We start from the raw sequence: 24,140 nt of genomic DNA, 5'->3' as shown, positions 1-24,140 counted from the left end.
GATACATGTCTTTCTCTGTTTGACTTATTTCGCTCAACATAATACCCTCCATCCACGTCGTTGCAAATGGCAAGATCTCATTCCTTTTGATGGCTTCATAATATTCCATTGTATGTATATATATATATATATACCATATCTTTTTTATCCATTCATCTGTCGATGGACATCTTGGCTCTTTCCACAGTTTGGCTATTGTGGACATTGCTGCTCCACAGGATGCGTATTCTGCAGCTCGCCTCCCCCCGCCGCCCCCCCCGCCCCCCCCGCCCCCGCTTCCTGTCCTTTGGGCAGCCTTGTGGTCAGTCTGCATGCGTCTGCGGAAGTCCTTCCTGGCGGCTGCGTGGGCTTCCAGAGTTGGCTGCCCTGCGGGGCAGGAGGTCCGTCCCAGGCATCCAGCATAGAAATCTGCCCCCCCACCCCGTACCTGTATCCCTGTCCACCTGTGCAGGATGGGCCCCTAGAGGTGGAATCCCTAGATGTGCACCTCGAACATTTTAATAGATGGTGTCCTCTTATCCCGATGAGGTCGTATCTCGCCAACTGCAGCCTGGTTTTCGAGGGATCACTGAAGGAATTCTGTAGTGAACATTGCATCTCTCAAACATGTGTAGACCGGGAATCCTCAGAGAACCCTAGAATCGGAGTTTTAACGATGAGGGATGTGCTTCAGTTCTGCCCTTTTCCGCTTCTGTGGTTTTCATCCATTCATTTTGTTTGTTTTCGTATTTTAATTAATAGGTGTTTGAGTTTTTCAATGACGACTTATTTCAAACATACATAGCAGAGCAGAGAAATAATATAAATGATGCCCAGTGACCCAGTTTTACCAGCTCAGTGTTTTCTTCATCATAGTTGCCTGAGATCTTTTTAAATTAAATGTTGTAGATAAGGCTATAAAACCTCTGTCATTTCAGAAATAACCATTTTGTGAACCTTTTTTTTTTTTTTTAATGTTTAACACTGTTAATATACTGGGATAACAGGAATCACAAGTACCCATGACAGTTGGTTTACGTCTTTTAAATAAATTGTTACCATTTGTATAAATTTTTAAGCTTCTTGCAACCTTTTTCCTGCTTAACTGACTGAGCCACCCAGATAAACTTTTAATTTTAGAGTAGTTTTGGATTTACCGAGGAGTTGTAAAGCTAGCACGGAGAGTCCCCACATACCCTTCTCCCCCACCTTCCCCTGTCCTATGCTACTTGGTGAATCTGCCCAAACCAGGAAATTAACATTAGTATGTGACTGTTAACTAAACTGTAGACTTCATTTGGATTTTACCAGTTGTCCCACTAGTGTTTCTCTGTTCCAGGATCCATCCAGAATACCACATGGCACTGAAGGGTTTTGATTTATCCACATCAGTACATATAGGTGTTTCCATAATTATTGTAGAGCAAGCCACCGATGACAGAGCCAGTGGTGCCCCCTCTCCCAGTGCTGGACATTCCCGTTGGGTTCCCTTTCTCCTTTGCAAGCAGTGCTGCAGTTGGCATGGGTGGGAGTTGCTTCAAGTTGAATGGTGAGAAGTAGAATCACTGCGTGGGAGGGAGTGTGCCTTTCCAGCATAATCCCTGATTGCCAAACCACTCTCCAGGGGCTTTGTTCTGCCCCTTGACTGAGTCCTTACTTGGTGCCAAGCACTTTCCTGAATGCTGTGGTTACAGGAATGAGCAGGACAGTTCCTGCCTTCCAGGGGCAGGGCGGTAGAACTAAATAAATACTGGAGGACCACCACCTGCCCAGGGCCGCAGCAAGGGAGGGGATGGGGCTCCAGGGAGGTGGAATGACTGAAGGGATAGATGCAGAGCTGGTGTGATCAGAAGGTGTAGGTAGGAGAGGTGAGATGGGCAGGCAGTGGGGGACCTAAAGACTCCAGGGAGCTTTACACACACACACACACACACACACGCACACACGCACGGTGTGTCCCAACCAGTAACCTGCTCTTTCTAGAATGTGCCATGCATATTTCCCTCTTGGGGCTTTTGCTCTTGCTGTTTGCTCAACTTGGAATATTCTTCCCCAGACACCCACCTGGATATGCCCTCACTTCCTTCAAGCCTCATCTTAAAGGACACCTCCTCTGGGGAGGCCTCCCTGATCACACCTGCTAGCAGAGTCCTTCCCTTGCCCTATCACCCACTGTGCCTCACTCTGCTTTGGTTTAATTCTTCTGGAACTTAGTGCTACCAAATGTAATATATATTGATTTGCTTATCTCTCTGCACCCCCCCCTCCCCTTACAATGTAATTCCTTGAGGGCAGGGATCTGGTCTGTTCGGCATGGCCTGCTCCCACGGCTATACCAAGCTCATGGGTCCTCAGCGGCTCTTTGTTGACTGAATGAGTGGGTGGCCGTTGCCAGGACTGTGATAATCTATGGGTGATCGCAGCAAGCATTTAGCACTAGCTTTGTGTAATGCACTCTACTAAGCTCCTTGATGTGAACTGTTGTCCCCTTAAATCCTCACGTCTGCTCCACGAGCCTGGCTCAAGTTTTATTGTGTGTCCATTTTACAGGGGGAAATGGAAACCAGAGGGGGTGTGGCTGCCTTATGTTGGGGCTGAGATTTGGACCTCTGCCTGACCCCAGGCTCCAGTTGGGCTCAGTCCCTAGCAAATGCTGGGAAAGGGGGAGACAGGCTGTAGGTTTCAGCCCCAGGTCGTGGAGTCAGACTAGTGTTCATATCCCCTGGGCTGGACTTGGATCCTTGTGCAGAGGGGACTCGGGACAGACCTGCCTGGGCTGGAGTGTTTGGGGGACCCTCCTGCCCTGATCCTGCCTTCTCTGAAAGGGAAGGAAGACTCTCACCTTCTAGCTCGCTGTAACAGGAACTGCCACCCCCACCCCCCAACCTTGGTTTGCAAAACTGAGCCGGGTGGGGAAATGAAGGGCTGGCTTGCTAACCACAGTGAAGACTCATTTGCAAAAGTAAAACAGGGGCAGCAAGGCCCTTCTCTGACCCCAGCAGAAGGGGTCAACTTCTGCAGGCCACCTTCTTGCTGGAACCACTCGAGCCCCACCATTGGGCTTGGAGCTTGGGGGCACTTAGCAGCTGCGGGCTTTATAGTCTTGCGACCTCAGTCTTCACCTCTGTTCAATGGGAATAATAATAATAATAATATTATAGTACATGAAGCGCCAATGAGGAAATGCATGTAACGCCTTCTCTCCATGCCCGTTTCTGCAAACACTTGGGGGATAGAGGCTGTTATTATTGTGGTGGTGGACACAGTCAGCATCCCTCTCTTGGGCCCTGCTCCACACAGTAGCCACATTTCAGGAAGAGTCCTCAGGTTAAACAACAGAGGGGTAAAGGAATATCTTCTAATGCATGCTCTTCTTTTCCTTTTTTTTTTTTTTTTTAAAGATTTTATTTATTCATTTGAGACACAGAGATAGAGAGAGAGAGCATGAGCAGGGAGAGAGGCAGAGGGAGAGGGAGAAGCAGGCTCCCTGCTGAGCCAGGAGCCCGATGCGGGGCTCGATCCCAGGACCCTGGGATCATGACCTGAGCCGAAGGCAGACGCTTAACCATCTGAGCCACCCAGGCGCCCCTCTTCTTTTCCTTTTTGAGCAGCATTTGGCATTTTAGATGAACCTCCGTGAGCAGGCTGACAGTGAGTTGCTTGGTGGCATAGCGAGGGCCGGACCTGTTCCTGCAAAGCTGAGGCGGGAGACAGGGCAGCCCTCCTGCCTGGGTTTGGGCAGGGGAGGGGGTTGCGGGAGGAGGGGGGAGCTGGGAGTGCCCTGTTAGCCATAGGTAATTGTGTGAGGCTTCTTGCCTACTGGCTCTCGTGGGGCTGGGTCGCAGCCCTGACACAGGGCCACAAGTAATGACAGTAAGTGAGAAGCAGGGAAGGGGAAGTTGAGAAGCGGAAGGCAAGTCCTCCAGAGTGGGGGCATTTGAGCTGGGCCTTGAGCTGAGCTGAGCGCTCTTTCCTGCTCTTGGATTCCTCAGAGAACCTGCTCCTTCCCTGCAGAGAGCAAGAAGCAGGAAGGCCCTGTGTTTGGAGTTCAGGGACCCCATGAAGGCTCAGGGACCCAGGATGAGATCACCCCTTTAAAGAATGAGGGCTTCACCTCTCCAGGGAAGGCTTTCTAGGCCCAGAGGGCCAGGTGGACCACGACTGGGTGTGTGGTGCATTCACGCTGGGGCACTGGGAGGGGCTTCTAGAAGACCAGGGCTTTCTCTGGCAGTCTGTGATGTCCCTCCGAGCCCTTCCCCTTCCTTGGCCTTGGCTCTCAGTCAGTGGGGAGGGTCCTGAGCCAGTGTTCTGGCCCAGTTCCCCCCCCACCCCCCCAGTGAAGCGAGAGGCGTCTGGAAACCCCAGCCTGTCCTGTTGATTATTAACAAGGTGGAAAGGTATTTCTGTCTTCTCTAATGACTGACTCTGGCAGTGGGAGCCCTGAATACGTCCGGCGTCTCTCTCTACCTGCTGAGACTTGGCTTGAAAGAAAGGATCTACCTTCATTCGGATTCTAGCCTGTTCATTCCAGGGTTTTCCAAGAGGCCGTTGTGGGAGCAGCTCTCTTGAAAATGGAAAAAGGAAGGGGAAAGAGCCGGGCCGCCTTGCCCACAGCTGGCTCTCCGTGAGACGCCCGTGCGTCACCGTCCTGCTGTCTTTGGCATCAAGGCCCAGGCAGGTGGCTGAGTGAATGACTTCAGTTTCCTGAGCCAACTCTGGAAAATGGGGGTTTGTTCCCAAGGTTGGCAGCAAGAGTGAGGAGACGGTGAAGTCAGTTCTGGCACCTAATAAATATTTCATGAGGAGGGTCCGGTCTGTTCTCCATCCCGATCAGGTGCTTCTACCCTGGGCTTGACCTTGGCAGGGCTCCGTTTGCTGCCGGTGGACTTGGTAGGTCAGTCTGTGCAAGCGCCTCCAGGCAGGAGCAGGTGCGGGTGGTGTTTGAGAATGCCGGCTCTGGGTCTGGACTGGCAGGGCTCAGACCCCCAGCTCACCCAGCCCGCTGGAGCCTCTGTTTCCTCCTCTGCAAAATGGGCAGGCTGATAACAGGGACCACTCACCTCTTGGGGCTGCAGGAGGCATCCCTCAGACACTGGACACCAAGCACTTGACTGGTGTTTTTTTTTAAAGATTGTATTTATTTATTTGAGACACAGAGATACAGAGAGAGAGGGAATACAAGCAGGGGGAGTGGGAGAAGCAGACTCCCTGCTGAGCAGGGAGCCGGACACGGGGCTCGATCCCAGGACCCTGGGATCACGACCTGAGCCGAAGGCAGACGCTTAACAACTGAGCCACCCAGGCGCCCCTTGACTGGTGTTTGATAGACCAGGAGCTGTCAGAGCCCCTGCGGCCTCTAAGGGCTTGGGGGCTGGGATCCTTGCAAGGATGCTCCTGAGAGGAAGAGTCCAGCTGGGCCAGGGTGACGGCCGAGCCGAGGGGCGAAGGAGGGGGTCTGCCCTGGAAAAGACCTCATCTTTCCCTGTGTTGTGGTTAAGAGGACAGGCTTGGGAGCTAAGACTGCTGGGGTTGAAATCCGGGCTCGACTCGTGTAGCCTTGGAAAGTCACTGATTCTCTGCCTCAGTGTCCCCATCTTTGGAATGCAGATGGTGATATCAGCCTCACGTGAGCTCACACGTGTCAGAATCCCTGGCACACTGCTTGGCTGTACTAGATGTTTCTGTAAATGTGGCTTCCCTTCCCTTTTCTCTTCTCTGGTTTTCTCTGAAGTCAAGAGGTGGGTAGGAAGATGCAAACCAGCATTTTCCATGGGAGGATTCAACATCAGTCAACTTGTAGAATTTTGTGGGAGTTGAACAGAATAGTCAGTGTTCTCGGAACCTTTCTTTTCCTGTAAAAAAAAACAAGGACAAAGCATCCGACTGAAAGAGTGAGCATATGTTTACGAGCACCGCTGTTTGTTGGGCTGAGGTTAGGGAAGGCGTGTTGAAATGAGTGGTTGCTGCTGAGATGGGTCCACGTTTGCCTTCTCCCGGGGCTGTGCGCAGACTCCTGGTGGACGTTCACAGAAACCGTGTTCTTGGCTGTCGTCGCTCCTGCCCTCTCGAATCTGTGGGCCCCTGGGCCAGGCCTGGCTCCAGGCCCCCTGCTGGCCACTTCCTCTGGGTTTCTGACTGGCTTATCAGAGGGCTGCATGAGCATCTATTTCTGGCCTGGCTGGAAATAGTCTGGATCCTGGTACAAGGCGAGCCCAGAGTCAGTTCCTGGGATGGAGAAGTAGCCCAGTGGGAGGAAGTCTTTTGACACTGTCCCCCAGGGGAGACCAGGCCCAGGGAACAGGAGTCACCAGTGGTTCCCTTTGCAGGTCCCTTGTGGTCTCCCTGAGTGTGTCAAGGAGAACATCTGTTTGGTATTAGCGTGTTTTTTTTTTCTTTCTTTCTTGATACTCTTTATCTTTTAATTGAAAAATGTATTGAGATCATGATAGATTCATGTAAAATTGTAAGAAGTAATACAGAGAGATCTCATGTAGATGTTCGTTTCTCCCAGTGGTCCCATCTTGCGAAACTTCAGTGTGCCAAGCACAGCCAGGGTATTGACGTTGATTCGGTCCACTCATGATCTTGTTCAGGTTTCCCAGTTTTACTTGTCCTGTGTGTGTGCGTGTGCATGCGTGTAGAGTTCTATACGATTTTATCACATGTACGTTCTTTGTATCCACCACCACAGTCGAGATACTAGGTAGTTGCATCATGACAAGGATCCCTGGGGTTCCCTCTTAATAACCACACCCACCTCCACATGGAAGGTTTGCATTTGGTAAAGCGCACAAATGGTGAGTGTAAGCTCACATTTACACATAGGGACACCTCTGTGGCCACTTCCACACCCCACCTCCTGTCCACATCAGATCTAGACCACTCCCTAAACTGCTGCCCCCAGGAGGTCACCACCGCTGTGACTTCTGTCTCCATCTGTGCGTCCAGTACTGTTCAGTCGGCCTCACTCCCTCGAACCTTTTCTTCTCACCTTTTACAACTCAGAGCCACACTGAGGGTGTGGTCTCTGGCATCAGCTATTTCTAGGCAGAATTTAATAATGTCCTATTTCCACTGCCTCTGTGTTGTACAATTCCTGTTATGTATGGTGGGTGGGACTGGTTTTCTTTTTACCAAAGATAAACTCCTTAAATATATATATATGTGTTTATATTCAGTTGAAAAAGGTGAGTTGATTTAAAGACCGGTATTAGACAAAGAGTGCCAGCACTATGCATATGGGGCAAACTTCGTAAAATTGATAATCAAATGATATTTGAGAAAGAGTGTCAGAAGCATAGATGGCTCAAAAAAAAAAAAAAAAACCCACACCCAGTCAAAAACTGGTCCAGTGAGGGGGGGGGGGTGGGGGAGGGCGGGATCTATACATAGTCTGTACCGTGAAGGCCTTCTGTGTAATTTTGATAAAGAATACTGGTTTAAAGCAGAGCAAATTAAAATTTCAACAGGCTGCGTGAAAGGTGGTGAGCCCTTCTATAATGTCTTAATGGTTTTTGTTCTATCTGCATTCTGCCTGTTCTATAACTAAAGCATATTTTGAAATGGACTCACTGTTTTTTACTTAAATTTATATAAAAGGAACTTTGATCCTCAAGTTTAGAGGTGCTAGATGTGTATTTTTTCCAATTCATGTTAAAATACATCACAGTTAAGACCTAACAAAATGTGGATACCATTTAAGGTCCTTCCCCATATCCCATGATGGGGTTACTCCCATTGAGTTTCCATTAAGAGGGAGAAAACATTAAACTCAATAACCCCGGAACAGTGAGTGTTTAAAGACATTTGTGATGGTCAGTGTTTGGGGTTTTAGCTGGCCAGTTCATAAAGCTCCTCTCTTTCTCGTCGTCTCCCGAATTTGGAAACAATTGAGAAACCCGGATAACTGATATACGGCAACAAGAAGGTCTGCTCTTCTTGTGCCTCCTGTGGAGTCTGGCTTAGATGCCATCTCTGGCCCCTGACCTGCTCACTCTGTCTGGCCCTGGTGGATGCCCACCGACCTCTTAGAGGCAGCTCCCCCCTAGCGCCAGGGAGCAGAGCAGGGCGTGTGGTTCCTGGGGGACAGATCCGACCAGAACCGGACAAGGAGGCTAAGCTGGGCATGTCCAATTCCTCCTTCTGGACTCCTGTTAGAGAGCGTTCCTGCTCCCCTGGAGACAAGGGGTCCCTGGAGGGAAGAGAAGCTCAGCCAGTTCCTCTAGTATCACTTGAAACTCTGAAACATCTAGAAAACAGTTCATCCAACATTTCTGTGTGAATATGAAGCACGGCCGTAACAGCTACCTCATCATTTGAATGCTGTTATTCCAGAACCTCCTATGGAAGCGCAAGACTGGAATATTCCCCACTGGAGATCACAGCACAGTCTCAACAATTGTTTTTTTTTTAACAAAGATGAGAGCAGTCTCCCTCACCCCCGAATACGTAGGCTTTCAAAGGACTTTCATTCTACAGCTCCTGAAACAGTTTACATTTTACCAGGTTCTTTCAGGTATATCTGCCTATGGGATGGATATTTGTTCCCATTTTACAGATGAGAAAGTAGAGGCAAAGCCAGAATAAAGAAACCCATCGCGAGTTGGACTTTAAGTGCATGTCTGCTAGATTCTTCTAAAGTTGGGCTCTTTCTGCTCTCCCACGGGTGACCCCGTTAAAACCGAGGGTTCTGCAGTGCATCTCACTTGTCCATCTAGCTGTCAGGCTAGCTGCCGTCCTGTATGTCCAACAGCCCAGCACCCTTGGTTTTGTAAAGCAGAGTCTTTCACTGAGACCCAGCAACCCTGAGACGAAGTGAAACCACCGGCGTCGGTGAAGGTGTTCTTAGAGGGTGGTGTGCAAGAACATGCATGCCAACAGCTAGGTTAACCTTGACTGAGACCTCCTGGGGGCCACGGGGTTCCTGTAGTGTAATTTCACTTTGTTGCTAGAGCAGCTCCATGAAGGAGGTACCCCTGCCACGGTCGGTGCAGGTGGGGAAAGGACAGAGAAGGCAGATGATTTGCCCAAGCTCCCAGGTGCCATTGGGGCAACTTGTCCAAACTCCGGGACCCCTGCAGGGCTTTCTACCCCCCTCACCGGGTTACCTCCAGCCTTCAGAGCTCCCACACCCTCACACCCTCAGAGAAGCCTCTCTTCCCTTTGCTGGGAAGAAGCCCCCGTGTAGACTTTTTTCCTCTCCTTTGAGGTGTTTGGCATGGTTGGAGGTTTCCATGTTCATGTGCTGGTTTGGAGAGGGTCTGTCCTCCGTGGGCTTCTGAGGGTGGGGACCATGTCTGTGTGCTTCCCCCGCACATCCTCAGTGCAGTGCTCAGTAGCGGCCTGGCTGACTGAATGGCTGACATGTGGACAGGAAGGTGGGGACATGTGTGCGAAGGTGTCGAGCCTCAGTGGCCTCTTTTCCCCTTAAATATGGCTGGAGCTTCCCTGAAAATGCTTGAAGCCTGTTGTCAGATGGTACCACTCGAGGGCAAGTGCGGGAATCGGGGGAAAGGCCACGTGCCTGGTGTGAGGGTAGGCGGATGTTCTGGGGGCAGGGGGCAGCTTGAGAGTGTGGCCCAGAAAGGGAACAGGGTTTGAAGAATGGGGTCATGGGGACCGTCGGCAAAGGGGGTGGTGGAGTCAGGCGGGGGAGTGGGAGGAGGCTGGAAACCCCGTGTGTGTGTCTGCAGGTGATGGGTGGGGAGGGCCGCGGGTGGGTGGCCGAACCTGGGGAAGGCCCGAGGTGATGCCAGGAAGCCAAGTTTGTGCAGAGATGAGGCCTCGCAATGAGGCTTCTGCGGCTGTTATCTTCTTCAAGCAGGAAGCACGGCTGCTGAGCCCCGCCGCAGAGGGACACGTAGCTTGAGCTCCGGCCACCAGAGCCTATTTGGAAAATGGAGTCGGTCATCTTAATGACTGTGTGCCTTTGGCAAAAATTCCAACCAAAGCAGATCAAGCCCACCATTTGCTCGTCATCCTCCCCACCAGTAACCCTCCCTGTCAGCAAATTGGCGAAGTTTTTTTTTTCCTACCTTTACACACGCAGGTATACATGGACAAATATAGGCATCCTTCCTTAGCTGAGTCTAATGCATTCCTGGAAACTTGAGGGAGAGCAGCTTTTTTTTGGATACTGTATATCATGTCCTGTTACGTGGATATAAATGTTGATGCATTACCAACCGATTGGCAAAAACCCAACCCCAGTGTTGCTTAGTACCCTTAAACACCTGGAGGCCAACCCATCAGCTATTTCTGGGGGGACTATATGGTGTTGGCTGTGAATTGTCATTTTTTTTCCTGTCCTCTCCTTTGCAACTTAATGGAAATGACAGTGAACTAACCTGTTACAAATACTAGAGATGTTATCTAAATTGGACTCTGTTTGGTAGAAATTTCTCCTTGTCAGAAATAAATGCTGGGACTCAGGCAGGACTTAGTGGGGTGGGCGGGACCCGAGGTTTGATGCAGGATGATTTTCAACATCGGGAGCGCCGGACTTGATCCTCTCCTGTTGCAGATTGATACACACCAATATTTTCACCAGTGCCTGTGCATGAACATCCTACAGCGGGTGTTAATCTGGGGAGTATGTATGTGTACACATGTTTGTATATGTGGATTCACCCATGTACACGTGCACAGCACCCTATTTACATAAGGTGTTGTGGATTTTTTTTCCACATCAGTACATATGGATCTGCCACTTCAGTTTCCACAACAGATAAAATTAAGAGACTGTTGTTTTTTCTGGGGCGCCTGGGTGGCTCAGTCATTAAGCGTCTGCCTTCGGCTCAGGTCATGATCCCAGGGTCCTGGGATCGAGCCCCGCATTGGGCTGGCTGCTCAGCTGGAAGCCTGCTTCTCCCTCTCCCACTCCCCCTGCTTGTGTTCCCTCTCTCACTGTCTTTCTCTCTGTCAAAAAAAAAAAAAAAAAAAGAGACTGTGGTTTTTTCTTATACCTTATGAGTCTAGCTTTATTCAATTGCATTAGTAATTTAAAAAATAAGAGCTAACAAGCACCTAGAAGTGGCTATGTCTTTTGTTAGTTGTCATTTCGAGGCACTGTTGTAATGCACACGCACACGCACATACTCCTTTAATCCTCAAAGAGCACTATGTGAGAAGATTATTCTTGCTCCTATCACTCACATGAGGAAGTGGAGGCCCAGAGAGGTGAATTCTGCTGGAAGCACCTGTTAGAAGCTGGGATTCACACCCAGGCCTGCCGGTTCCAGAGTCCATCCCCTGGTCACCAGACACACACTTTGCATAACTTGGGTGACACATTTGCAATCCTGGCACTGGGATTTGATTTCCAGCTGCATGTCAGAAAGATGATTTGGGATTGACCTAGTTGAGTGCAGGAGGCCTGACCCCCCCATGGCTGCTCTGTACCCCATGGGCAGTGGGGTCATCCTTCAGCAAGGTGCCCCTGTGTGATGCAAGATCAAATGCGTGTCAGCAGAAATGACCAACGGACCCCTCAGACTTTGCTGATTGCCAAATAGAACCCCCCCCACCCTCTGGTGAGGGGTTTCCTTCCTGCCTTCTTGGGGCTCCTGGTAACCAAGGGGGTTCTGGATAGCGGGCAGCCCTCTGGTTCCTCTGGCGCTGGCCCCTCCTTGCTCAGAAGGCCTAGGAAGTCATAGTAACAGCTGTGGAGGGCTTGATGGTGGCCCCACCACCTTTTCATGGAGGCCTTCGCCACAGCCTCATCCACAGCTGACTTCCACCTGTGTCCTCCCTGGTCTGCACTGATGGCTAGACAAGCCCGTTGGCATGAAGGGGGCGTCTCACAATTAGAAGGCCTGCCGCCCTAAGAGTGTGGACTCAGGAGGGCTGCTTTCCACTCCTGGGAGATACCCGAGAGAACTGAAAACAGAAACTTGGATGTGAGTGTTCATAGCCTCACTATTCACAGTAGCCGAAAGGTGGAAGCAATCCAAAAATGCCCATCAGCAGAAGAGTGGATAACTAACGTGTAGTCTGTCTGTACTGGAATATTACTCATCCGTAGAAAGGAACACAGTCCCGGCTAGGACACAGAGGAACCTTGAAGACTTGATGCTAAGTGAAAGATGCCCGGCACAAAAGACCATGTATTGTATGATTCCCTTTGTATGAAATGTCCAGAAAAGGCTGATCTGTAGAGACTGAAAGTAGGTTCGTGGTTGCCAGAGGCTGGTGTGGGGACAAGAGGCGAACGGGGAGTGTTAGCTGCAGGGTCTTTGTGGTCTTTGTCTTTGTGGTCATGAAGATGTTCTTACATCGACTGGTGGTGGTGGTTTGCGCAAGTGAATATATTAGAAGCTATTGACTTGCATGGTTGAAATGGATGAATTGTACAGCGTGTGACCTCTATCTTGATGAAGCTGTTCTGTTAAATGAGAGTACATTACCTATAATCCCAGAAACACCTGCTGAGCCAAGATACGTTTGGGGGTACCGAACGCATGGGGCAGTGACATCTAGTCCTGTCTCCGTCGGGGGGAGCCCAGAGAAGCTGTTCTTTGCAATGACTGGGACTTGGCCACATCCATCCTTCTGCTGCCTGAAATACATACTGGGCCTCTGACCCCTCAAACATACCGATCCCTGTGTCCCATGGGGGTAGCACAGAAACTACCGGATCCAGTACCTGATGTAGCAGAGGCTGCCTCGGGCGGATTCTGCTCGCCGTAGCATTGATGTCTGCCCCTCAAGGCCAGCTTGGTGTGAACGCTGCAACCCTGTGCTTGAGGACAGGGGAGGCAGGCCCCAGAAACAGCCCTCGACCACCAGCAGATGGGGTTTGGGGATAAATAACCCCGGTTCCCTTACTCTGTGGTGGGGCAAGGACTCCCAGAGCTCCCGTGGGATCTGCTCCAGGTACCCACGGAGGGCCAGCTTGACATCCTAGCAGCCTCTTCCTCAGCTCTTTTCCTTGCCGGTCTCACATCCTCGCTCCCCTACCAGTGTTCCTGGGACCACCTCCCAAATAACCTAAGCCATTCATTGCACAGGTACCCGAGTTCTGCTCTGAGCCAGGCTCTGATGCACGTGGCCGTGAGTCTCCAGTTGTGAGTGCGCGGGACAGACAGGATCCCTGTTGTCCAGGGGCTCAGAGGAGGATGCGCCTGTACATACAGATGTGCACGTGAGGAGCTTTATGGGCCAGTTATAAAAATAACAGGACAAGGGGCGCCTGGGTGGCTCAGCCATTAAGCGTCTGCTTTCAGCTCAGGTCATGGTCCCAGGGTCCTGGGATCGAGCCCCGCATCGGGCTCCCTGCTCCGCGGGAGGCCTGCTTCTCCCTCTCCCACTCCCCCTGCTTGTGTTCCTGCTCTCGCTCTCTCTCTCTCTGTGTCAAATAAATAAATAAAATGTTAAAAAAAAAAAAATAACAGGACGAATCATTTCAGGGGTGGGGGTGGAGAAGGCAGGCAGTGTTGAGCAGGCGCTCGGGTGAGATCTGCACGAGTCCGGTCAGCTGATGGCAGGGGAGAAAGGGCTAAGCCCCTGCAGAAGGCCTGGTCTCTTCAGGAGCATCATGAATGAGCCTGCCTTTACCTGGGGTGGGGGTGGGGCGGGGAGGAGGGGAGGGGCGTGGTCGGCATGACGTCATGGAGGTTGACGGGTCCTGCTGGAGCGGTGGGTGCCTGCAGCCCTCCCCCGGGACGCGTCTGGCTCCGAAGCTGGCGCCAAAGTGGAAGGCAGGACCACTCGCCTCCCTAGAGTGGCTCTTTCTCTTTCGTTCTCTTTCCACGTCTCACGCTTCTTCCTGTCTGACTTGGTACCTGTGCGTGTTTGTATCCCTCTCCCTCCTTGTCCAGGTGGCACCTGTGCGTGTTTGTATCCCTCTTTGCCCTGTCCGGGGGTCTCCTTTTGTGTTTGTTCATATCCCTGTGTCCATCTCCGGTTTGTGTCCCGGCCGCCCCGACCGCTTCCTCATTCCACAGCTATTTATTGGGTCCACTGGGTACCAGCCACTGTGCTAGGGGCTGGGACACGGCACTGAGGAAGGGAGCGCCTTCGAGGGAAGAGGTTCCGAGCCCACGAGTCCCACGTGCAGGCACTGGCCTCGGTTCGGTGCTGTGGGGAGAGGGGCGGATATGTATGATAGCAGAAGTTGGAGGGTTTTCTGTGAGTTCGATGGTGGTTGAGCTGAAACTGGAAGGGGGAACTCGGAGGGAACCAGGGCCAGAGCATTCCTAGCAGAGGTAGCAGCACGTGCTGATGCTGTGTGCTGGGGGTGACCGCTCACCAGGTGGCTGGAGTGCCGAGGGCGCAGGCAGGTGGAGCTGGCGGGGTCGACACCGGGCCTGGGTTCTCCGTCCTAGGGGCCCTGGCATGCAGTCAGAAGGTTTGAAGCCCAGGAGGGTCGTGAACATATTTATTTATTTACTTCCTTATTTTTTAAAGATTTATTTATTTTAGGGAGAGCATGCACACACGAGAAGGGGGAGAGGGAGAGGCAGAGGGTCCCTGCTGATCGCAGAGCCTGGTACAGGGCTCGATCTCGTGACCCTGAGATCATGACCTGAGCCAAAATCAAGAGTTGGATGTGAGTGTTCATAGCCTCACCGTTCACAGCCGACTGAACCACCCAGGCGCTCCAACATGAGCTTATTTAAATTTCATAAAAAAGGTTCTGGGGTAACTTCTGTTTACTTCAACAGGCCAAGCAAGAGATCCAGTGACTTGGATTATGGCATTGGCCGTGGGAATGGAGAGAAGTTGACCGAGTCAAGAGTAATTTAGAAAGTAGAACTGGTAATTGCCTGAGGACGGTGTTACAGTATATGAAATTTTTTCTTTATGTACACGTGTCAGATTTTTATTGTAAGTTTCTTGTAGGGAGAAAAACTTACAGTAGGCCGACTCAGAGATTCTCACCTACAGATATTTTATGGGGAACAAGGATAGTAGATAATCACTGCTAGACTTGATAGGAAAAAAAAAATATATTTGCTTCTTGCTTCAAGTCACTAGCATCTTGCCCGGCAGTGAGCTGGGTGGGTAACATCCAAGAACAAACTCACCACCCTCAATGTTCTTAGAGGAGGTGTAAACAGTTAAATTGGCAAGGCTAACTTCCTCCCAGAAGGCTGTAAATTTCAGTGCACATAAAGGGTGTTTGTTTTTGGGGAGTGAGGGCAAAGAGAAAAGACTTCAGGTTTCTGGGTTCGGTGAAGAATGGGGATCTGGCCCCTATTCCTCTCCCCACCAGGGTTTAGAGGCATCCATGCTCCCAAAATAAAAGGACCACTTATGGTTGAGAAGTGGTTTTTTTGGGGAGGGGGTTCCTTTTTTTTTTTAAGTTCAATTAATTAACAATATAGTGTATTATTAGTTTCAGAGGTAGAGTTCAGTGATTCATCAGTTGCATACAACACCCAGTGCTCATTCCATCACATGCCCTCCTTCATGCCCACCACCCTGTTACCCCATCCCCCGCCGCCCACCTCCCCTCCAGCAAGCCTCAGTTTCTTTCCTATGCTTGAGAAGTCTCTTACTGTTTTTCTCCCTCTCTGGTTTCATCTTGTTTTATTCTTCCCAGGTTTTTTTTTTTTGTTTTTTTTTTTTACTAACCAGAATCATGCTGTAGGTATTGTTCTTTGATGTGCTTGTTGGAGATGTTCTCAGCCTAGCACACTCCTTTTATCCATTCTGTATTCCACAGAAATAGATGTTTGGGTTGCTTCATTCTGCTGTTATAATTATGCCCACTTTTGTGCACAAACCTGAGCACAGGGGCTGGAATTTGAGGGGAAGAGTGTCAATTTGAGCCCTTGGCAATCTGAGCTGAAGGCGTGTGGACTTGGCATTTAGCAGGTGGCAGGCCGTGCATGCTGACTCGGGCAGGAGGGCAGCTGGACTGTGGATTTGGGACCCACAGGCCGATGGCATCGGGTGTGACAGGGACGTGGCTGGTTTTGCTTTTAATTTTTGGGTGTTTTCTGGGAAACTTGATCTCTCCCTCTATTCTAAATGAAAGCCTTGCTGGATAGAGTATTCTTGGCTGTAGATTTTTTCCTTTTAGCAGTTGGAATTTATCATGCGAGAAGTGGTTCTTAAAACTTTCTGGTTTGCAACAATTTTACACTCATGTGAACATTGCAGAAATAGCACAGGATTTCTGTGTACCGTTCATCCGGCTTCCCCCGGTGATAACACCTTTCTTGTTCAGTCACCAAACCCAGGGCATTGACACTGGTACGGTGTGATTAAAATACAGACCTGGGAGGCGCCTGGGTGGCTCAGTCGGTTAAGCGTCTGCCTTCAGCTCAGGTCATGATCTCGGGGTCCTGGGTTTGACCCTCGTGTTGGGCTCCCTGCTTGGTGGGGAGTCTGCTTCTCTCCCTCCCTCTGCACCTGCACCCTGTGCTTCGTGCTCCCGCGCGCGTGTTCTCTCTTTCTCTCTCTCAAATAAATCTTTAAAAAGTAAAAACTAAAATAAAATAAATTACAGAACGGAACTGGTTTTCGCCATTTATTTTACGTGAACCCGGGTTTGGTTTGGTGGCTTTCTCACGTGGATAGGATTGTGTAAATACTGCCACACACAGGGTGCAGAACAGATGCACCCATTTAAAGTCTTTTCACATTCCTTCATGACTCCTGTCCGCCAAGCTGTTTTTGGTCTGGCTAGACCCATGGGAAGAAAGTAAAGAGCTTCCAGTTCATTCCGTCCCTCTCCTTCCTGATTGCATTCACTGCACCCCCACTCCTGTTGCTACCTGTGCATGAACCTTTCCTGCTGTTTCAACCCTGACTCTAAATGCCATTGTTCACCTGTTGGCTTCCTCCATTCCAGGTCCACGCTCCCTCCCTCGCCTCCCATTTCCAGGGATACCTTTTTGCCTGTTTCTCGATTCAGTACAAGGACTGAGATATACATGCCAGGACTCTGAGGGTTGCAAGTGATAGAAACTCAGGTCACACTAACCAAAGCTAGAAAGAGAATTTATTGTGTAGGGGTTCAGATAGTACATCTGGGCTCAATCTTTTTTTTCTCTAGGGCAGGCAGCATGCTCCCCGTTACCCCCAGACTCCTGTTTCATCAGCCAGGCCGCAGCAGCAAGAGAAATTGTATAAATATCTCTGGCCAAAAAAGTGCCAAGAGGATGCTGGTGGGCCATGTGCTCGTCCCTGAACCAATCATGGTGCCCCAGCGTGGGGCACCTTGGTCATTCCCAGGACCCTTGGGCCCCCTCTTTGACTTGTTGTGGTCGGTGGCAAGGAGAGGCAGATCAGCTTCATCTGAGGCACTTCTGAGTGGGTCAGGAAAGGTGCTGTTTTGACGGGACGGGTTAGGTCCAGGAAAGGTGCTGTTTTGACGGGAAAAATAGGCAGGAAGGGACTGGTCGAACTTGTCTCTTCGTGACAGTCCATGGTCATCCTGTGGCAAGGAGGGAGATCTCCCCTGGGTCGGGTGGCTATCCTGTGGGGTGGGGGGAGGAGTCACCTGTGGGTCATTTGGCCATCCTAAGGGGGGCAGGGTCATCCCTGAGTCAGGTGGCCATCCTGTGGGGGGAGCGGTCACTCTTGGGTCAGCTGGCCATCCTGGCCCAGTTTGGTTAGGAGTGGGTTGGAGTCCCACAGCAGCAGGGGTTATGGGGAGGATAGATTTCTTCTTGTTTCTATCGTCTGTTGCTATACAACTATCCCAGTACTTAGTAGCTTAGAACAGCAAGCTTTTTACTTGCATATAATCCTGCAGTTTAGACAGGGCTGAGGGGCTGGGGAGTAAAGGAGCTGGGCGGTGCATATGGGGCGCAGGCGGTGTGGCTACGTCCTCGGGTGCAGTGAACTCTGGCTTCTAATGGGCCCGTCTTAATTGTCTTTTAGTGGATATCATGGAAATCAAGGAAATCCGCCCAGGGAAGAGCTCCAAGGATTTTGAGCGTGCAAAAGCTGTCCGCCAGAAGGAAGACTGCTGCTTTACCATCTTGTACGGCACCCAGTTTGTTCTCAGCACGCTCAGCTTGGCAGGTGAGTGCGCCTCCGTGTGCCTCTCTCCCTGCCTGTGCCTGGCTGTTTCCTAGGATGTTCTGTAGTAGCAGAAGGCTCACACCTGCCTGCCCCTAATGTGTGTTTGGGGGCATCATGGTTTTGAATTCTAACCCTGTCCTGTTCTAGCTGTGTGCCTTTGGGCAAGTTACTCAACCTCTCTGAGCTGCAGTTTGCTCAGCTGTGAAACGGGGAAAATAGTAATGCCGGCCTCATTGGGACATTGTAAGCATTATGTTAAGGGCCTGCTTGACTCATGCAGGAAGGTGAAGGCAGGCTATGGTTTTCATCCAGCAGAGCCTGGCCTGTATTCAATTGAACTGGAGAAACTTCCCGAAATCTTAGATCTCACACATATGTGCACCCCCACATAGACACCCCCACACAGACACATACGTGCTCACACATGTACACACAATACACTTAAACACACACGTGTGCATGGACGTGTGCACTCCCATAGACACATGACCTGCAGGTGAGATTTCCAGCCATCCCTATGAATTCACCCAAAAGCAAAGGGGCCTCTGAGAGGCCAGAGAATGAACTGTGGAAAAGCTCAGGCGCTTGACTCGGGGGCAGAAGCTTGTCACCCCCTTCAGGTCCACTTCTAGAATTCATTGACTTAGAACCGTATGTACAGCTGGGAGTGATGAGAGAAAATAAATCCCATTAAAAGTAGACCCAAGTGGGAGGAAACAATGAAAGCTGAGCAGTGTCAGGGACATTTAAATTAGGGCCCAGTAGCTCTCATTGATTTGCTCTCTCGCTTGCTCAGCACGCACCTTTGAACACGTACTCTGCACTGGGCTGGAGGCCACTGGGGCTATTGGGCCCAATAAGCCCGGTTGCTGCCTTTCAGGAGCTCACAGTACACTGGGATAAGAGCTACAGTCCATTCACAATACAGCCTGCTGTCGGAGTGCAGAGGGCCAATTTCAGGGAAGGCTTTGCGGAGGAGGTGACTTTTAAATTGGGTTTTGAGGCATCAGTAGGAGTTGGGAGGAGAGAGGGAGGCCAGTCCAGAGAGAGGGTGTTCCATGTGTGAGGGCTTGAAGGAGGGAAATAGCAAGCTGGGTGTGGGACATGATGAGTGGACGTCTGACTGATGGTGTGTGGTTGGTGCAGAGATGGGGCAGGAGAGAGGGGCCTTTGCCCATGAACTTCAGAACTGTGTCCACTTAGCCCTGCTGTAGGTTGAGGCCTGGTGGTTCTTGGTAGGGAGACCACGAGAGCCCAAGTGGGTCTTGCAGTCCAGGTTGCTAACTCTGTTCCGCTCTGGGGTCTGTCTTTTAGAGCTCTAGAATTTAGGTCCAGGAGAGCGATGGGCAAGACCTGGATTCAGATCCCAGCTTCCCACTTACGGGCTCTGGGACAGGTCTCCTAACACTTCTGAGCTTAATCCTCTCCTCATTCCCATGGGAAGAGGGAGAGCAGAAACCTTGGCATGCTCTCGTCCAGATAAACAAGGTACCTGGTCCTTAGGAGATGGTTAATAACTCGAGTGTCTGCGTGGCTAGCTCCCTTGTACTGATGAGGAAATGAGGCACAGAGGGGTTCAGGAGCCAGCTGAACGTCACACAGCCCCAAAGTGGTGCCGTGGGACTTGTCAGCGATGCCAAGCCCTTCTCTGCTGCTTGGTGCTGCCTCTCTCCTCTCTCTCCCTGGCCTTGATGAGAAACGGGAAATGCTGAGGGCGGCTCAGGATTGTGGTGGGAATTATCCCAGACCCTGCATCTTATTCACTAGCATACGGGTAAAAACTAAAACTCTTGGAAAAAAATTGTCCCACTTGTCACCCTTGCTGTAGAAGGGTCATCACGGGCATGTGGCTTTATTTTGGACAAAAAGCAGGTCTAAGAACCATGAAGGTGTGAAGGAGATGCCCTCTTGGCGCCCTTGAGCAAAACCGGAAATGGGTCCTGGCTCCTCCTGTCCCCGTGGTCTGTATGGGGCTGGGATGGCCCAGGGCCCCAATTGCTCTGCAGAGGTCTTCCCCAGGGAGTAACGCCATTTCCATCCGTGTTCACCTTCCAGCTGACTCTAAGGAAGATGCGACTAAGTGGCTCTCGGGCTTGAAAATCTTACACCAGGAAGCAATGAGCGCGTCCACACCCACCATTATCGAGAGGTACTGACTTTTAAGCAAAAGTGCTTGGCTGCCTGGGGTGAGGCGCCTGCTGAAACCCAGATAGAAACAGGCATTGGTGGTGTTTGAGGGGAGGACAGAGGGCTTCCTTCTTGCAGGATTAGGAAGGGATTCAGCCGACTCACCAAAGGACAGCCCCATACAGGGTGTGGGATTTGCCACCCACTCAGGACGGCCTTGTCTGTGCGTCTGTGTCGTGGAGGTCCGTGTGGGATTGACATGTGAATGAATGTCCCCTCGGTTAAAAACCTCTGATTCCCACCGTTTTTCTCATCAGCTTTTTGGGGGGATAATGAACAGAGAGGATTGTCCGTTTAAAGAGTGCCAGCCTCTATGCGTTGTGGGGGGGTCCTCTTGGCTCAGCTAGGGTGTCTCAACAACAAGGAGAAATCTGCTTCTTCCCGAGCTGCTCGAGTTAGCAAGTTGGAAAGCTTTTCTTGTTTCCAGTATCCTTTGTCCCCATTCCATAGAACTAACCGAAACTGGGACTGTTTACTAACTCACTCTCTCTCTGTCTCTATCTCAACTCTCTTCCCAGTTGGCTGAGAAAGCAGATTTATTCAGTGGATCAAACCAGAAGAAACAGGTAAGATGCGTTCGTATTTCTGTGGTTTTCTCCAGATCGTATTGGCCTCTGATGTTCTTTCTTGAAACGTTCCACGGCCACCGGAGCATGTTTTGTGGTGTGGGAAGGCCCTCGTGCGGTCTGGCTGGACCTGCGAGGTGCCAGATGCCGTGCCAAGCGCTGGGGGCTGATGGTGACACAGCCCTCACCTGGCTGGAGCCTCACTTCCGTGGATGTTCAGGTCCATCTGCAGAGAAGGCTGCTGTGCTGTGGAGCACTTGGACCTCATTCTTGAGGCCCTCACATTTGAGCACCTTCTGTGTCCTGGGGAGACACAAGATTGCCACGCACCTGCCCTACTTTGGGGCGGGAGAGAGGTTGACCGTAAGGAAGGAAAGCAGGTTGACTTGCGACAGTTAGACGGGCCAGGCAGACATGAGCTGGGGAAGTGATCAGTGGAGAAACATGTAATGCAGTGTATATGTTCCCCAAACGGTGCGTCTCGGAGCGGTTCCCCGTCAGTGGGACATTTTTGTAACAAACATGGTTTGACCTTGGACTTGGCAGCATGATTCCCTTACTGAGGAGAAATCGTTTGCTTCCTGATGGACATAGAGTTGCTCCCGGTCCATTAGTATCATGAATAGTGCTGCTTAGAAACCTTGGGGTCTCCCTGTTTGTATGCGTGTGTGAGGAGGAGACAAACAGGACAAAGAGGATCGAGTCCTAGAGGAGGGATCCCAGCAGCGAAGTGTTTTCTGGTCTAATGTTTTGAGAGAGGTGGTAACAATTTGTATTTCTCCCCGTGGTGCAAGAGGGCGCGCCTTTCCTCACTCCCTGTATTACCAGACCTTTGGTGATCCTGATGGGTGAAAGGCAACGCAGATATTTGCTTAAATTTGTATTTATTTTTGAGTAAAGTTGAGCATTCTCTCTTCCATTTTTTAAGGTTTTGATCCAGTTATTATTAATAATGTAATGATAAATCCTACCATTTATTGAGCACTCAGCCTGCCACACAGTGCTCAGTGCTTTAAATTATTGTATCATTTTAGCCTCGTGTAAGACCTTCTTAAAATTTTTTACGTCATTTTCCTTCCTTCAATTCTCTGTTAAGATCTGTCAGCATGATACGTGAGGCCCCAGCTAACCTCTCCAGCTCCCCCGCGGTGTCCCTTTCCATCTCTGAGGCCCCTGGGTGTCAGGCCAGTGTCCTGCATCAGCTGGTCATCTCAGAGTTTGGGTGTGTGCCGCGTGCTTGCTCCCACGTACGCCGCCCGATGGGATGATGGAGAAGCGGTCCCTTCCAGTGGTGAAACGTTCAGTAGTGTTGTCAGGTCCGCCAGAAGCGCACCCCGCGTCCCCCTGTCCACCCGCCCTCCCTCCCTCCTCCATCCATCCGTCCAGCATTCACCGGGCTGCGCTCCGGTGTTAGGGAGGTGGATCTGGGGAGGTCCCTGCGTTGGAGGGTTTTGTTCACACTGGTCTCTTTCAGCCACCAAGGTGGGGCCTCCCTGGTGTTTCCTTTCTGTGTGGCTTAGGGGTGATTCATTGTTGAGGTTGGCGCAGGGATGATAGACGGAGCCCTCCCGGGCCCTCTCCCCATGCACGGGGGGGGCAGGGGGGGGGTCCAGGGTTATTGATTTGGTTTGGAAGTCCACCTGTCCATCTTGTCAGGGCAGCCTCCCTCTGGCTGTCTCGCTCAGAATGGATTCCTGCACCTCCTCCCTAGAGACCCGTCTTTCCGTTGGCCGGTCCAGAACCTTCGGCAGAGAGGAAGTCTGTTTGTGGACTTGATGCCCGTATTCCTCGCTTCCTGTTCGCTCTCCCCGACCTTCCTCCCAGTGGGCAGAGCCCCGCTGCTCTGTCAACATGTGGAAAAGCCCACCTTTCCTGTGGGTCTGGGAGGCCGGGAGGGAGCTTTTCAAAAGGAACTCTGACCAAGGTCCCGATGAAAGGGCAGCTGACTGACTTCTGCTCTGCCAGTTTCCCCTCCCTTCCTGTCACCCACGGCTGGTGGCGTTTCCTGAAGGAAAACAAAGCAGTGGCCCAAGCCAAGGAAAGACTCGGGCAGCAGTGGGAGGCGGGCTCGAAGCCGGCTCCCAGCGCTTTCCTTGGCCGGCACGCCGCGTCCCCTGCGGGGCGTCTTGAGGGGGCAGAGGGTAGCAGCTGACCCTTGCCGAGGGGTCTTTGTGCAGCAAGCCAGCGTACCCAGCACGTTGCGTGCTCTCGGAGTTGGGGCCTGCTTCTGGAATGCGCGCAACCCGGGGAGCTCGGTACCCTTGGACCCATTTGGTGAGGCCAGTGAGGCCGAGCAGAGTTACGGGACTTGGCTGCAGCAACTTGGCTTGTGGGGCGGGGCCCCGGGCCCCAGGGTGCGAGGCTTACCCATCACGACCTGCGACACCATGTTGCTTGTCTTCTTTTATAATCTGTACTCAGGAAGGCCGGTCAAAGGCAGAAACCTTCCCCTCCCACCGCCCGCCCCCCGCAGCCTGTAAGTGAAAACTGTTTAATTGGTCTGATTGTGGTAACATCGACACAACATAAAAGCTACTCTTGTAAGCGCCTGCCTCCGTGAGATTAAGTGCATTCGTACTGTGGTGTGTTCCTCACTGTCATCCTCTTCAAGCGCCCTTCGCCTCGCACAGCTGAAGCTCTGTCCCCGTAACGGTCCCCCCTTCCTCCTTCCCCGCCCCTGATAACGCTCGGCTCCACCTCCCGTGGCCCGGAGTGTGACGGCGCTAGGCACCTCGCACGGAGCGGGGTCAGGCCGTCTTTGTCCTTGGGGGGCTGGCTTGCTTCACTTAGGACAGCGTCCTCGCGGTTCATCCACGTTCCTGTGACAGCGGTCAGAATTGCCCTCTTCTTTAAGGCGGCGCAATATTCCCCGGGAGGTGGAGCCCATGTGTTGTTGATCCGTTCATCTGTTGATGGACACTTCGATGGCCTCCCCCTTTGGCTGTTGTGAGTGTGGTTGCTGTGAACATGGGTGTGCAAGCCCCTGCGCTCAGTTCTTGTGTACCTGGCCCGGAAGTGGAATTGCTGAATGCAGCGGTGGTATGCCTCCATTCTCAGATGCAGCGCCTGCTGCTTGCCATGGCACTGGCAGCCCTCTCTCCTACCAGCGCTCCGTTCTTCCCACTTCTTGCTCGTGCTTGTTTCCCCTGCCTGCCTGCCTTCCTTCCTACCTGCCTGCCTGCCTGTCTTCCTTCCTGCCTGCCTTCTTTCCTTCCTGCCTGCCTGCCTGTCTTCCTACCTGCCTGTCTTCCTTCCTGCCTGCCTGCCTTCCTTCCTGCCTGCCTGTCTTCCTTCCTGCCTGCCTGCCTGTCTTCCTTCCTACCTGCCTGCCTGCCTGTCTTCCTTCCTGCCTGCCTGCCTTCCTTCCTTCCTGCCTGCCTGCCTTCCTGCCTGCCTGCCTGCCTTCCTTCCTGCCTGCCTGTCTTCCTT

The 24,140-nt window shown here is 51.6% G+C and overlaps 1 protein-coding gene across 1 annotated transcript in view; it reads left to right on the top strand.

The window, feature by feature from the left end:
- The window catches only part of PLCG2 (phospholipase C gamma 2), a 139,815-nt gene that overhangs the window by 31,083 nt on the left and 84,592 nt on the right, over positions 1–24,140 (top strand). Inside the window, exons 2-4 of the mRNA XM_035024718.1 lie at positions 17,815–17,958; positions 20,014–20,107; positions 20,664–20,711. Of these exons, the coding sequence (XP_034880609.1) occupies positions 17,815–17,958; positions 20,014–20,107; positions 20,664–20,711 (286 nt within the window). The remainder of the gene's footprint in view (positions 1–17,814; positions 17,959–20,013; positions 20,108–20,663; positions 20,712–24,140) is intronic.

The sequence above is a fragment of the Mirounga leonina genome, unplaced genomic scaffold, assembly GCF_011800145.1.
Source record: "Mirounga leonina isolate KUSES-001 unplaced genomic scaffold, KU_Mleo_1.0 Mir_180, whole genome shotgun sequence".
Taxonomy (NCBI): Eukaryota; Metazoa; Chordata; class Mammalia; order Carnivora; family Phocidae; genus Mirounga; species Mirounga leonina.
The sequence above is the reverse complement of the archived record's forward strand: the minus strand, read 5'-3'. Positions and strand labels throughout refer to the sequence as shown.